At 53.1% G+C, this 12,766-nt stretch overlaps 1 protein-coding gene and 2 non-coding genes across 5 annotated transcripts; all 3 read right to left on the bottom strand.

The window, feature by feature from the left end:
* Positions 1-2,598: 2,598 nt before the first annotated feature.
* Positions 2,599-11,756, bottom strand: TBRG4 (transforming growth factor beta regulator 4). 3 transcript variants are annotated; one of them, XM_059885758.1, is made up of 11 exons: positions 11,557-11,756; positions 9,654-10,118; positions 7,601-7,924; positions 6,824-6,995; positions 6,389-6,546; positions 5,685-5,795; positions 4,579-4,723; positions 3,979-4,224; positions 3,738-3,849; positions 3,509-3,623; positions 2,599-2,902 (listed from the first exon to the last, which is right to left on the bottom strand). In XM_059885758.1, exons 2-11 carry the CDS (start codon positions 10,065-10,067, stop codon positions 2,801-2,803), a joined length of 1,899 nt encoding a protein of 632 aa, XP_059741741.1. In that variant the 5' UTR covers positions 10,068-10,118; positions 11,557-11,756; the 3' UTR covers positions 2,599-2,800.
* Positions 6,641-6,775, bottom strand: LOC112446495 (small nucleolar RNA SNORA5). Its single transcript, XR_003034505.1, has one exon. It is a non-coding gene; the product is annotated as a small nucleolar RNA SNORA5 (small nucleolar RNA).
* On the bottom strand, positions 7,163-7,298 carry LOC112446496 (small nucleolar RNA SNORA5). The gene has a single exon (XR_003034506.1). It is a non-coding gene; the product is annotated as a small nucleolar RNA SNORA5 (small nucleolar RNA).
* Positions 11,757-12,766: the final 1,010 nt, after the last annotated feature.

Here is a 12,766-nt window from a genome sequence, read left to right as displayed (position 1 = left end):
AAATCTACCAAAAATTCAAACAAGATGAAATAGTCCTAAAACCATGAAACTGAATCTGTAGCTTAAAAAAAGCTTCCCCCAAGAAATCTTCAGGCCCAGATTTTTGAGTTCGATGAAGTAAAGTAGTTCAGTTCAGTCAGTCATGTCTGTTTGCAACCCCATGGATTGTAGCACGCCAGACTTCCCTGTCCATCACCAACTCATGAAGCTTGCTTAAACTCATGTTTAAATGAGTAGTTAATTCTCATTTAAAGTAGAATTAACATCAATTTTGGACAATCTCTTTCACCCAAATTTGGAACTTTTTGTGTTTCAAAGGACACGGCTAGGCTCCAGTTATAATATTCAGAATTCCTGAAATTATCTCTGGTAAAACTAATTACAAAAATTATGTAATTCAAGGATAACATGGTTATCTTAAACCTTATATGACTTGTAACTTGCTTACAGCTATCCTTGGATTTGGGTCAAAATTATCTTTCCACTAGAAATAACTGCCAGTGGAGAAAAGTTTGTTAGTTGTATAGTGTCCAGTGAAGAATATTACTATCTTAATTTTGCAATACACTGTGTTTGCTGGTGCTATTTTTATACAGTGAAACAACAGCCTTGCAGGAGAATAAACAATTTAATAATAAAATATTCAACTTCTTAAAAAAAAAAAAAGTGGAAATATAGTCCACAAAATGGGAGAAAGTATTTGCAAGTCCTCTATCTGATAAGAGACTTGTTTCTATTTTTTGTTTGTTTGTTTGCTTCTAAATATATAAAGAACTCTTACAACTTGGTAAGACAGACTAGTTAAAAACTGGACAAAGAGTCTGAACAGGTATGTCTCCAAAAATTACATGTAAATAGGCCATAAGCACATGAAAAGACACCATTAGTCATCATGGAAAAATGAAAATCAAAGCCACAGTGATACCACCTCATACCCACCAAGATGACTAGAAGTCAGGTTAAGTGTTCCACATCCCTAGCCTTTAGGCAAATGCAAGTGAAAAGATGACTCCACACCCATCAGAACTGCTCTGGGAATCCTTGAGAACACCATAGGCTGGCTGGGATGTGAACTTCACTGCTTCCCACACTGCTGGTGGGAATATAACAAGGCATAGCACCTTTGGGAAACCGGTGGCAGTTTCTCAAACAGCATATAAATCCCGTATGACCCAGCAGCTGTACTCACAGGCACTTATCCCAGAGAAATGAAAACTTGGGTTTACACAAACACCCACACGTGGGACTGAACCACAGTCTAACAGCAATAACAAGGACCTACTGGATCAAACTCCAGAGAACTGTGCCTGTGAAGAAACCCAATTTCCAAGCTTCATATACTGCATCATTCCTGTATGGAACATTCTCCAAGTAACAAAATAGAAATGGAGGACGTGTTGGTAGCTGCCGGTTGGCTCAAGGCCAAGGGGGTAGGCATGAACATACAGGGCAACATGAAATGTCCTGATGGTGACTCAAGTGTCCCGCGCATGGGCTCGTTCTTGTCAGTATCCTGGTGTGACACGTGCCCATCACCTTTGAGGCAACTGATAGAGGGCACAGGGGACACTGTGTAACTTCTTTCAGCTGCGGGGGTAATCTGTCAAAGTATCTCAATTACAAGCCACAGATCCTGAATGGTGAACACGAGCTTTCCTTTGTGGGTGCTCCCAGAGGCTCCCGAACCTGGCTCAGCACCCCTGATGCTTGTCCATGCTGGCCCTTCACTTTGGCACACTCTTCCCCACTCCCTCACCTTGTCTGGGCTCTGAGTCACCAGCTTCAAAAAGCCATCTTGGCTGTTTTGTTCTCTGGGCAAGAACCTCAGCCAGCCTGTGCCGAGTGCCAAGCACCCACATCCTCAGAGCTGCTGCTCTACAGCTCCTCCTCTAACCCAAAGCTTGTGTGACTCGCTTCCTGAGGAACCACTTTAGAGGGAGTGGGGATCAGTTGAGAGGGGGGCCCAGAGAAGCCAGATGGCCCCTTTCTGCTCAGCTCCACAACAAAGTCTCTTGTGATGGACTAGAAGCTAGAAAGCCTTTCTTGGGCCTTGGTACTCGGCTTGTAGGATCTTAGTTCCCCAACCAGGGACTGAACCTAGGCCCCCAGCAGTGGAAGCAAGGAGTCCTAACCCCTACACTGCCGGGGAAGTCCTGGTGGCGCTGCTGCTGACGTGGTGAAGGGGGCTCTGGGATCCTCAGGCAGATGGTTACCAAGGCGGCAGCACACCACCATGGCACTCTGGTGACAGCAAGGGGTCTCTTCTGGCCCTGCAGTGTCAGTCAAGTACACTCCTTTCTTCTTCTCAGAGCCAGCGCCTCCTGAGGGACTGGCACTTATACCACATGGCAGCACAGGCCGTCAGGGTGCCCCACTCACCCAAGACCAACGGATGGGAGGGGACCTCCCAGGATGCCACGCACTGAAAACCCAACTGGCCTCCCCTGGGAAGGTCCTCACACGCTGACTGAGTTCAGAACTCCAGGACTCAGCCCGTATGGGGGCTGACTGCAGGCTTCTGAGCAACAGGCCAGCCGTGCACGAATGTATATGAGAGGGATCCTCTGTGGGTGGCAGAGAAGCCAGGATAGTCGGGCAGTTGATTAAGAATTTATTACTCATGGGAGAATGACCTGCTACTCAGAGACGTTGGCCACCAGCCCACTCCCCCACTTCCAAGGCCAAGGTCCTGCACTGAGGTCTGTCCTGAAGCGTGCCACGTCTTGCCCACCCAGTGCCCATGGCTAGGCCTCTGGAGAAGTCCGGCCCCCTGGGCACACAGTCCTTGCTATGGGACAGGTCATTTGGCCAGCTCCTCTGCCACTGCTTTGCGCATCTTGTCCTTGAGATAGGCGCTCTTCTGCCATTCAGACTTGAGTTCCATCCACTCATAGTATGGGACCTGGAGGAGGCAGTGGAAATGAGTCAGGGCAGGTGCAGACCCCCGTCATGCCCCCCGCCCTGCACATCACATCCCTGGCCCCCAAATCCTGAAGGAAGACGCCTATAGAGCTAGAGCAGAATGGGTGGGAAAGAGACCCCCACTTGGTCCGTGCTCAGAGCTGCAAAGGCCCATGAATAAATGGGACCAAGAGTGGCTTCAAGATTTTAAAAGCCGTATCAAAAGCAAAATAGAACACTCAAAATCGAGTCACTTGTGTATTTTCTGGCCCCATACAGGAGAGCCTGCTCTCTGGTGCAGATGTCTCCACGGTGAGAACCTGGGGCCAGGCCTGGGCCGGCACTCAGCACAGAGCCCCACGGGAGGCGCAGGCCAGCACAAGGCCCTGGGCACCCGGTTTGTCTTACCTCTTCCTCTCAGAAACCCTGGCTGTGGAGATGCGAACAGCATCAGATACTTAAAAGCTGTGTGACGTTGGGAGAAATCTAACACCCTTCTAAGTTCCTATTTTCTCATGTGTGAAGGGGGAACCCCAACACAGGTGACCTCAAGAGCTAGGGTCCGACACTGGCTCCCATCGGCCAGCTGGGTCTAGCAGATACTCACGTCGACCAGCAGGAAGCCAGCGGCCAGCAGGTGGCGCCGGGCCAGCATGAAGCGCCCCAGCAGGTCTTTGCTTCGGCTGTTGAAGTTGGGGAACTCCCAGCGAAGGAAGGCTAGCCTGGAGGGGCAGACGGGGTGCTGTGGATGGTGACAGCTCCCTCAGGCCCTCAGAGGGAAGAGGGAATTTCAGAACCAAATGCACACGGCCCCCAAGGGTGGTGTGGCCACCTACCTCTTGGCCCCAGGGGGGAGTGGCTGGCTGCCAGAGGGGGGCGTGAGATGGGGTGCCACAAAGTCCCTCAGGGGCAGGAGTTGGCTCTCGGTGTCGAGCAGTACCTCAGCATCTGAGGAGGGCAAAGAATGAAAATGTGGTGGGGACTATCCCTCAGAGATCAATGGGGCTCACAGCCCCTGCCCTTACGATGGATGACCAGATGGGACTGTGGGGAAGGAAGGGGACGATGGGTCCTCACCCAGAACCCAGCCATACTGCGTGGGCACCATGAAGCTGCCCTTGTCGGCACTCCCCAGCAGCCCCTTCAACGTCTCCTGCAGCTCCTTCTGCAACGGGGTCATCTTCTGTTCAAGGGCTGAGGGGCTGGGGACCAAGGCTGAGGTAGGCAGAAGGGGTCCCGTGTACTCAGGGTGCTCCAGCTGGGCAGTGGCATTGATATGCAGCAGCTTCTGGAAGGTGCTTTGATCCTTTGGGGACTTGCCACCTAAGGGGAGACGATGGAGTGAGAAAAGAGGCTCAGGAGGACCAGGATGGAGGGACACAGGCGCCAGGTGGGAGAGTCGGCAGCACCCTCCCCCACACCCAAGTCTCACCCTGGACTCTGGGTCAGGAGCAGCAGAAAGAGGGTCTGCCGGTCACCCACTAGGAGTGGACAGAGAAGGAGCAGATGCTGGGTGCGCCCTGGCCTGCCCCATCTCCCCAGTGCTGAGTGGAGCCCAAGGCTGACAACCAGGCAGCCATCCCAGCTGCAGTGGTCCCTGGGTGAAGTGGGGGAGGGGGCACACACGGCGGGCTCGCCATCACTCAGGAGAGGGAGGGATGTCCCCCCACCGCTCACCTAGAAACTGGGTGTGAAATTCAGGGCGGAGCACAGCTTGTAGCTCGGCCTCCCGCACCTGCTGCAGCACACACAGGGCCCACACCACGTCCACCTGCAGGGCTGGCTCCAGGCCCACCAGCTCTGACCCCAGCTTCTCATGCACCTGGGCAAGAACAGTGCAGGGTGGGGAAAGCAGGTTCTGCTCAGTGGCCACAGGCATCCCTGGGCGGGCAGCAGCTGGAGTGGCCCTATTGACCTGGACGTGCTGAGGCCCAAGGGGGTGAGGCGAATAACCTTGGCCGAGGCACCCTTGGTCAGGTTTGGGGGACCCTTGGTGGCAGGTACCAGAAACCCTCCTCTTCCCTTAGGCCCAATCTGGACAGCAGCTGGGCTACCCCTACTGCCCCCTCCTCCCACCCACTAGCAAGAACCTATGCACAAAACCGTGCCACCAGCACAGGGGAGGTGTTTCTGGCCCCAAGAGCTGGAGATTATGAAAAGGGAAGCAGCTGGCCGGCTGGGGGAACACCCACTGTGGGGGCCGGGGTCATACCCACTTCATTCATAGGACGCTCTCACCCTGGCAACTGGATTGAGTCTCTGAGTCCCAACAGGGCATTAAGGGAACACCAGGAAGTAAGATAGCTCAAAGCTTCCCTGGTGGCTCAACCAGTAAATCTGATCACAATGTGGGAGATCCAGGTTTGACCCCTGGGTCGGGAAAATTCCCTTGAGAAGGGCATGGTAACCCATTCTAGTATTCTTGCCTGGAGAATTTCATGGACAGAGAAGCCTTGTGGGCTACAGTCTATGGGGTCACAAAGAGCTGGACATGACTGAGGGACTAACACACACATAGGAAGTAAGAACAGGGGTCCTCCAGCCCCACTGCCAGTGAGCCACTGGATGCCTTCCTGGTCCTTGGCTGCCATGCTGGCTCTTGCCTGTCCCCAGACAACCCCTGGGATGTACGGCTCCAGCTGGCTCCTTCCACACTCCCACCAGGCTTTCTTCATTTCTGCCTCCCCACCTAGGGCTCCTCAGTACAAATCCGGTCTCTTCCCTCCCTCCTTCTCAGTCCCAAGCTGCTCCAAGCATAGCAGTGGAGGGTGTGAAGACTGTACCAGGCTGAAGAATGGATCCTCCCGTTCCGGGCGGAAGTTCACACGGGCAAAAGCCAGGAGCATGTTGCACAGGTGTGGCAGAGTGATGCTCTGGGCTCTGTCCAGAACATGCTAGGCCGATCAGGGAGGACAGAAAGGCAGGATGAGAGGGGCCCGGTGGTACGCAGACCTGGCCCTCCCCCAGAACCCATGAGCTCCCAGCCCAAAGGGGTAATTTACACAGGGCGATGGGCAGAGGGCTAGCCCCTGTCCTCCCTGAGGCAATCATACACACACAAAAGGCCCCTGACAACAGCTTCAGATACTCTTCAGCCTATAGACACAGCTGCAACCTGCTGCACCTAAACCTCAACGCAAACATCCTCTTTCTTCACAACTCCCATTTTGCAGCTCTTGGAAGTTTAGGGAGAGTTTTGAGTGGATTCTAGGCCTAGCTCCCTGCACAGTCACCCAAAGACACACACAGTCTGTCACCTACAAAGTTTGGTGAGAGAATGAAAGGGTTTCAACTATGCTTTCTTTCACAACTGAGTCATACTGCTTCTCTCCAAAGAAACTGGAGTAAGGACTCCATTATCTGCCACTAGCAAGTGTTCTAGACTGGTTGGGCCTCCCGTCTGAAATGCCCATGGAGTGTGCCTAAGCAGGGGGTCAGGCAAAGAGGGCCCTCAGAACCCAGGCCTCATGCCTGCGCCCCAGCTCACCTGGACGAAGGCCTCAAACAGGGGCAGGTTGAGCCACTTAAGGAAGGCGAAGGACTTGGTGCAGCGGGCTACCTCGCTGGACGTCATGCTTGGCGTGTGGGGCAGCAAATCGGCTGCCAGGCGCTGGAACACCTGGGTCTGGTGGAAGCCGAGTTTGCCTTGGGGACAGAGCCTGAGATTTAACTGGTGAGAAGTGGCAGGCCGCCCTCAGGGCCACCCCACCACCCACCCCGGTCTTAAGGAGTAAGAGCTTGGTGTCTGTAACCAAATTTATCCCTGAGGCCTAGCACAGAGGATCAGGGCCCATGAGTCACAGTATTTCTGTAGCAGCCTTTTGGGCCAGTGCCTGCCATGGGTGAGGTAGGCAGTGAATTTGACACAGCTGCAGCCAGAACCCTCCCCCTCCCAGCCTCACTCCCCGTGCACAGGGCTCACCATAGGCATAGGCCAGGTCCAGGAGGATGCTTTTAGTCAGGGGGAAGGGCTTCTGGACCAGGTGGTAAGAGATGGCCCGCAGCAAGGGCACTGATCTCCGGTTCTGAGCTGCCAACGTCACCAGCACCTTCCGCAGCTCCTCAGGGCCAAACTGCTCCACCAGCTCCAGGCACTGTCAACCACAGCCCGCAGGGGTCAGCTTGATGGCCCGAGGGCCAGGGGTCCCATGCAGTGCAGGCCCTGTGAGACAGCAACTAGGCCTGAGCTTACTAAACATATGTCCCATCTGGGCAGGGCCTGCCTCTGTTCCCACCCCAGCGAGTCCCTAGACCGGGCATACCATGTCCGAAGCCAAACTTATCCCCAGGTCCCAGGGCAGGGGACCCAGGGCCCATGAGCTGCGGAGTTTGCTGTGGCAGTCATCCGGGCCAGCCCCTGCTACCACGGGAACAGGGCTGAATTTGACTTGACTGCAGGACTGAGGCAGGGGTAGAGCAGGGGGCGGCAGGCGTGATGTCTCTAGGAAGCACTAACTAAAGCTGAGCCAGTGGGGCAGCTAAGGCCACACTTCAGGAGCTGCTGGCCGTGCTGTTTCCAGGTCACGTTCAAGATGCAATTTTGGAGGAACTCCAATTTTGTTCAGGCTCTGCAACCCCCTGGATCCTTGAAGGAACCAGTGGGCACAAAGTACTGCCTGCAGCTACCTGAAGTGCCAGTCCTGCCAGTGCCACGCCCCGGACTGTGGACAGAAGCCACAAGGCTCTTGTCCCTTAGTACCTTGTCCTCCAGGCGGTTCATCAGAGACTCCGAAAGGTGCCCAGTTTTCATCATCATGGCCACCACCATGCGTCTGTCTTCAATTTCTGCCCAGCGCCGCTCGAGGTGCACAAGCAACTCAGCCAGCAGCTCCCGGGAGCCCTGCTCCTGCATGTAGGTGGCGCTGGACTCGGCCAGGAAGGCCAGATGCTTGTACTTGAGCCTGCGCATGCGCCAGCGGACCTCCTGCTCCACAGACCGCAGGTCCTTGGAGGTGGCGGGGAGCCCCAGTGTGTAGAGGCTCCGGAGCAGCTTCACGAGGGTCCCATGCCAGACTACAGTTATCTAGGTGGGGGGTGGGGCGGGGCGGGAGAGACACAGAGGCAAAGTCACACCTGGGACCTTATTGATCCTGACCCTCAGGGAAGGCAGTATGTGGTAAATGAGAATGGCTCTGCTGTCTGCTATGCTAAGGCTGTTAACTCTGCCTTAACTCTGTTAACTCTTAACTGCTGTTAACTCTGTTAACTCTTTTAGTCTCCAGACTCTTCTGTGAAATGGGGCTGCACTGCCAAGAAAGGGAACTGAAATCATACACACGAGGTGAGGGGCAAACAGAAAAGCAGCTGTGTGAAGGGCTGGGCAGAAGGAGAAAAGTATGGGGGATTCCCCGGCAGGACAGTGGTTAGGACTCCAGGCTTTTACTGCCTGGGTCCTGGGTCCAATCCCTGGTGGGGGATCAACAATCCTAAAAGCCAAGGTGCGGGGGGAAAAAAGTATGAGTTTGATCTCAGCATCACATGAGCCTTCAGTGACTTCTGCTGCTTCTGCAGAATTCCCAGACAGTAGGGCTCTTTAAAAGAAAGCTTGAACAGTTTATATTTCTAAATCCTGGTTCATTATTGGCTTGTAATTTTGCTACAATATGTTTGCTGCTACTGCAGCTAAGTCGCTTCAGTTGTGTCCGACTCTGTGCGACCCCAGAGACGGCAGCACAGCAGGCTCACCTGTCCCTGGGATTCTCCAGGCAAGAACACTGGAATGGGTTCCCATTTCCTTCTCCAGACAATATGTTTAGTCTGTCTCTAAAGCTTTTGGGTAAAAGGTTTAATAAATAATGAGTAGAATGATAGTCTTAGAACAAGAAGGGATCTAATTAAGATAATTTTATATGAGCTCTATTCTCAGTAAGAAAAAAATCTGTACCATGACCCCAACACACGGGCTCACAGTACAGATGTGTCTTTCAACTGAAGACAAAAACTTCCATGAAACAATACTTCTCTTACTATCTGTGAATGGTTTCCAATATTACTCTATTTCTACATCTACTATACTCTCATAACCTGCAGCTGAAAAAACTCATTTAACTCAACCCCTCCCTTGAGCTGTGAGTCTCCTCGTCATCCCTGACAAGCGGACATGGCCTTGCCTTTCCGGAGCAGCCGGGGTGAGGGTCTGTACCTCTCTTCTGTGTCATAGGCCCTTTGGTTCCAGCAGACCCCAGGGTGCCTGAAGTCTGCATGGAGTCCTTCTTCATGCTGAACAGGAACTGGGTTGAGTTCTTCCTGCACCCACCCCTGCCACACACAAGTCCCTTCTCTCCATGTTTCTCCTCTAAGGATCTGACTGGCTGGGATAACAACCATGGTCAGTTCAAGTTTCTGAGACTCTCCTAGTCACCCTTCATCTCCTCCAGTTTCAAGAGTGTGTCCCCTGTCAGCCAGACACAGAGGAGGGGCCACATCAGTCAAGACTGCATGGTGAGGGGGAGGCCCCCGATGCACTGAGAAAAACCAGGCTCAATCCTTTTGTTTGCATTTACTGTGTCTGGGATGCCTGTAAGATGAGGACAGCAATATGCACCTAACAGAGCTGTCAGGAGGATTAACAGAAGTGAAAGCACATTACAGTATTCTGGAATCTATAAAATGAAAAAACAGCACAGGATGTGGATGGACGAAGCACACAGCAGAGTTTCTGTCTATACTGGGAAAGTGACTGGATCCTTTGGATTCCGTGGCCTCTGCTACGTTCTGCTTGCCGAACCTACAGAAAAGGCTCCGGAACCCACCTGGCTGTTGACAAGATGGAGAAGTTGCCAAAAGCGAGCATCCTGTATGAGCGCGGCTTTGTCTTTTGGCTTTTCAGAGAGCAGGCGAGAGAGCTGGATAAGCGCGAGGGCGGCATGGTTCTGCTGCAGACAGTGACCACTGCCCAGGAGCTCCAGGAGCTCCTCAGGCTGGGTGGCCTTCTCGATGAGCTGCTCCACCTCCTGGCGCCCAGTATAGGGAGTAAACACCTGTTCCTTCTCCACAAACTCTGACAAGAGACCTGGGAGGCGGGAGCTGGGCGAGGTAGCTGAGGAAGTCAGCGGCTTCTGGGTTCCCTGGGGGAGTCTCAGCTGGCCGACGGGGGACACAGCAGGGGCCAGGCGGGCGGCCTCCCTTAGGAGGCATGTGCATCGCCTCACCAGCCGAGCGGCCATGGTGGCCCGAGCAGCGGGGAGGGGAGCCTCCTAGCAAGTGACTCCAGAGCCCTGAAGAGAAAAAGGAGAGAGAAAGGGGTGGTGCAGGGGCAGTTCCTGGTTCACAAACACAACAGAAGAACCTAACAAACCAAGGAAGCCACAGCCACATTCTCCATAGGGCAGCCCAAACTCCTCCTTTCTGACTGACCACCCATAGGCAAAGGCGTGTTCTGAAGCAAAAATCTCAGAGGGCTTTTGTTTCAGTACAGAATGTAACCCAATACTGAAACTCAGGAGCATTACAGTCTGGGCTGGAGGGCTTCTAGTCCTGGTTGTGGAATTACCTTGGAATGGTTCAACACTTCAGAACCCCAGCCTGGTCCAAGACCTCTTGAGTAGGAGTTTCTGCAAGCAGGGTTTGAATAGCATTCCACCCACTCCCCCCAACTCCCTTTTAAAAGTACCCAGGATTAAAAAATTATTGGCTTACAGAGAAAATGAGACAGAAAATTTTAAATTAGACTACTCCTAGAAAACCCTGGATATATAATCCGTATATACATCCCACAGCTTCTGTGGATGTATTTTTAATAACTTTATGTGAGTGAGCCTTCCCAAACCAACTCGCACTATTACATCACTAACCTACTAAACACACATACACCCCTTCTGAGAGCAAAATCCCTGAACCAATCATAAAAAGCAGTTCACAACATGGCGCGGAATTATTTTCCCAGTTTTACCTTTTCTTCCTCCCTGGAGCACACTCCCTTATTCTCTCTCCAGGCCTTCTCAAAGGCCTTGCACTTTCATTACACCTGGGCAGGGCAGGGCAGGGGAAGGCCTGCTGGCTCATTTTTTTTTACCCGCCATCATAGGGCTCAGGAAATCACCCTCCATCTTTCCTCACTCAGATAAAACATTACCTCCTCCCAAAATGTTACATACCCGATGCTACTGCTTTTTAACAACTCTGTTTCGCGCACTAGCGTGATTAAACGACCTAGGGAAGGCAGACCACCGGCACACGATAAAAGGTTAACCCGGGCTCCCTTCTGCCAAAGCAGAGAGCGTGTTTGACCTTAGATTTCCCAGAACTTGGTCCGGAACATTTTAACATGAGCTGATTGTTGCAGCTGTAAAAAGTTTAGACTCACTGTACACAAAACAAGAGGCTCAGGAAGGAGAAATATTGGCCCAAGGGCAACATCCACATACATCCACAAAGCCCCAGCGGCGGGGAAGCACTGGAAACGATCCCTACTAAAGACAGTCCTACGAGCTAGTGAGGAAACGAGTTCAACTCAAATGGACTTAAGGATCCTTAACACCAACCCGGAAGTTCGGCCCTCATACGCAGAAAAGAGAATCACCTTTACAAAGAGCACGCAGCGACCGCGCCGAGGGTCAGCGCGTGGATCGTAGGCTGTCACGCGGGACCTCAGAAAAGGGGCGCGTGCGCACGAGCGGGCAGTGCTTTACACCGGCCCCGGCCCCTGCCACCCACCCCGATCCACTGCGTCCCAGTGCGCGCTCCACGTCTCCTCTCTCAGCCATGACCCCAGGTTTTCAGGACCCCCTTTCTCCCCTGGTCCCGATACGTACGGCGCCCCCGCCGCCGCCGCTACCGCGAGCTCCGCCGCTGACCTCCATGCGCCCCAGTACAGACCTCGGTCCACGCTGCGCGGCGCGCTCGTTTACGTCACTTGGAGCGCCGCAGGAAGCGAGGCTCGCCGCCTGCCGCCCGGCCGGAAGTCATTGCCGGTTCCTATATCCGGCCGGGTGCCATCTTTGCTGAGATCGGGAACTAGGTGGTGGTACGGAGAAGGCAATGGCACCCCACTCCAGTACTTTTGCCTAGAAAATCCCATGGACGGAGGAGCCTGGTGGGCTGCAGTCCATGGGGTCGCGAAGAGTCGGACATGACTGAACGACTTCATTTTCACTTTTCACTTTCATGCATTGGAGAAGGAAATGGCAACCCACTCCAGTGTTCTTGCCTGGAGAAACCCAGGGACGGGGGAGCCTGGTGGGCTGCTGTCTATGGGGTCTCACAGAGTCGGACACGACTGAAGCGACTTAGCAGCAGCAGCAGCAGGTGGTGGGAAGTGAATTAGATGTGTTGAGCGATTTAGGAAAAAATGGAAGGGAGAAAAAACAGAAAAGTGTCCAGAAACTGAGGCTGGGGGGCTTGAGCGCCAGCCTCTGGTTAGTACCTAGTTTTCATAAGGCGTATAGGAAGCGACCCTTTGTCGTCAGTCGGCCCCCGCGGCCCACCGCCGCGCCTTCCCTGTCGGCCTCTATGTCTCTATAAAGAAGCCCTGGCTGTAGACTGTCCAGGAGTGGGCTGGGCTGTGACTCGCTGGGGAGGCCTCTCAGCCTAGGTCAGCGGAAATGTAGGGCACCATTTGCCGAGATCTTCCAGTTTTTCCAAAAAAGAATGTGGGATTATGGAACTGTATGTGCAATCTCTTGGTTTTTAAGTGTTTACCTTTAATTACAAAAGCAACTGCGGGGTAAGCCAAGCAAGATATATTTGAGATCTGTATGTGGACTTGATTAATTTTTTTTCTTGCACAAATTTCAGTTTCCATGGAATTAACTGCTTTTTTGGGGTTTGATTAAGATTCCATGTATTTATCACAAATTCTCCAAATCCTTCACAGCTTCAGAGTCTAAATCTCTCAAGATGTTCTGACACTTAAGATAGGTCACCA

Source organism: Bos taurus, chromosome 4, assembly GCF_002263795.3.
Source record: "Bos taurus isolate L1 Dominette 01449 registration number 42190680 breed Hereford chromosome 4, ARS-UCD2.0, whole genome shotgun sequence".
NCBI lineage: Eukaryota > Metazoa > Chordata > Mammalia > Artiodactyla > Bovidae > Bos > Bos taurus.
The sequence above is the reverse complement of the archived record's forward strand: the minus strand, read 5'-3'. Positions and strand labels throughout refer to the sequence as shown.

Excerpts from the sequence above, each read along its gene's own strand:
- TBRG4 (XM_059885758.1), bottom strand. The coding sequence starts at position 10,067 with ATGGCCGCTCGGCTGGTGAGGCGATGCACATGCCTCCTAAGGGAGGCC. Across the intron at positions 5,796-6,388 it reads TGTTTGAGGCCTTCGTCCAG|CATGTTCTGGACAGAGCCCA; the intron begins GTGAGCTGGGGC and ends TGATCGGCCTAG. Across the intron at positions 4,225-4,578 it reads ATTTCACACCCAGTTTCTAG|GTGGCAAGTCCCCAAAGGAT; the intron begins GTGAGCGGTGGG and ends GTCTCCCCTTAG.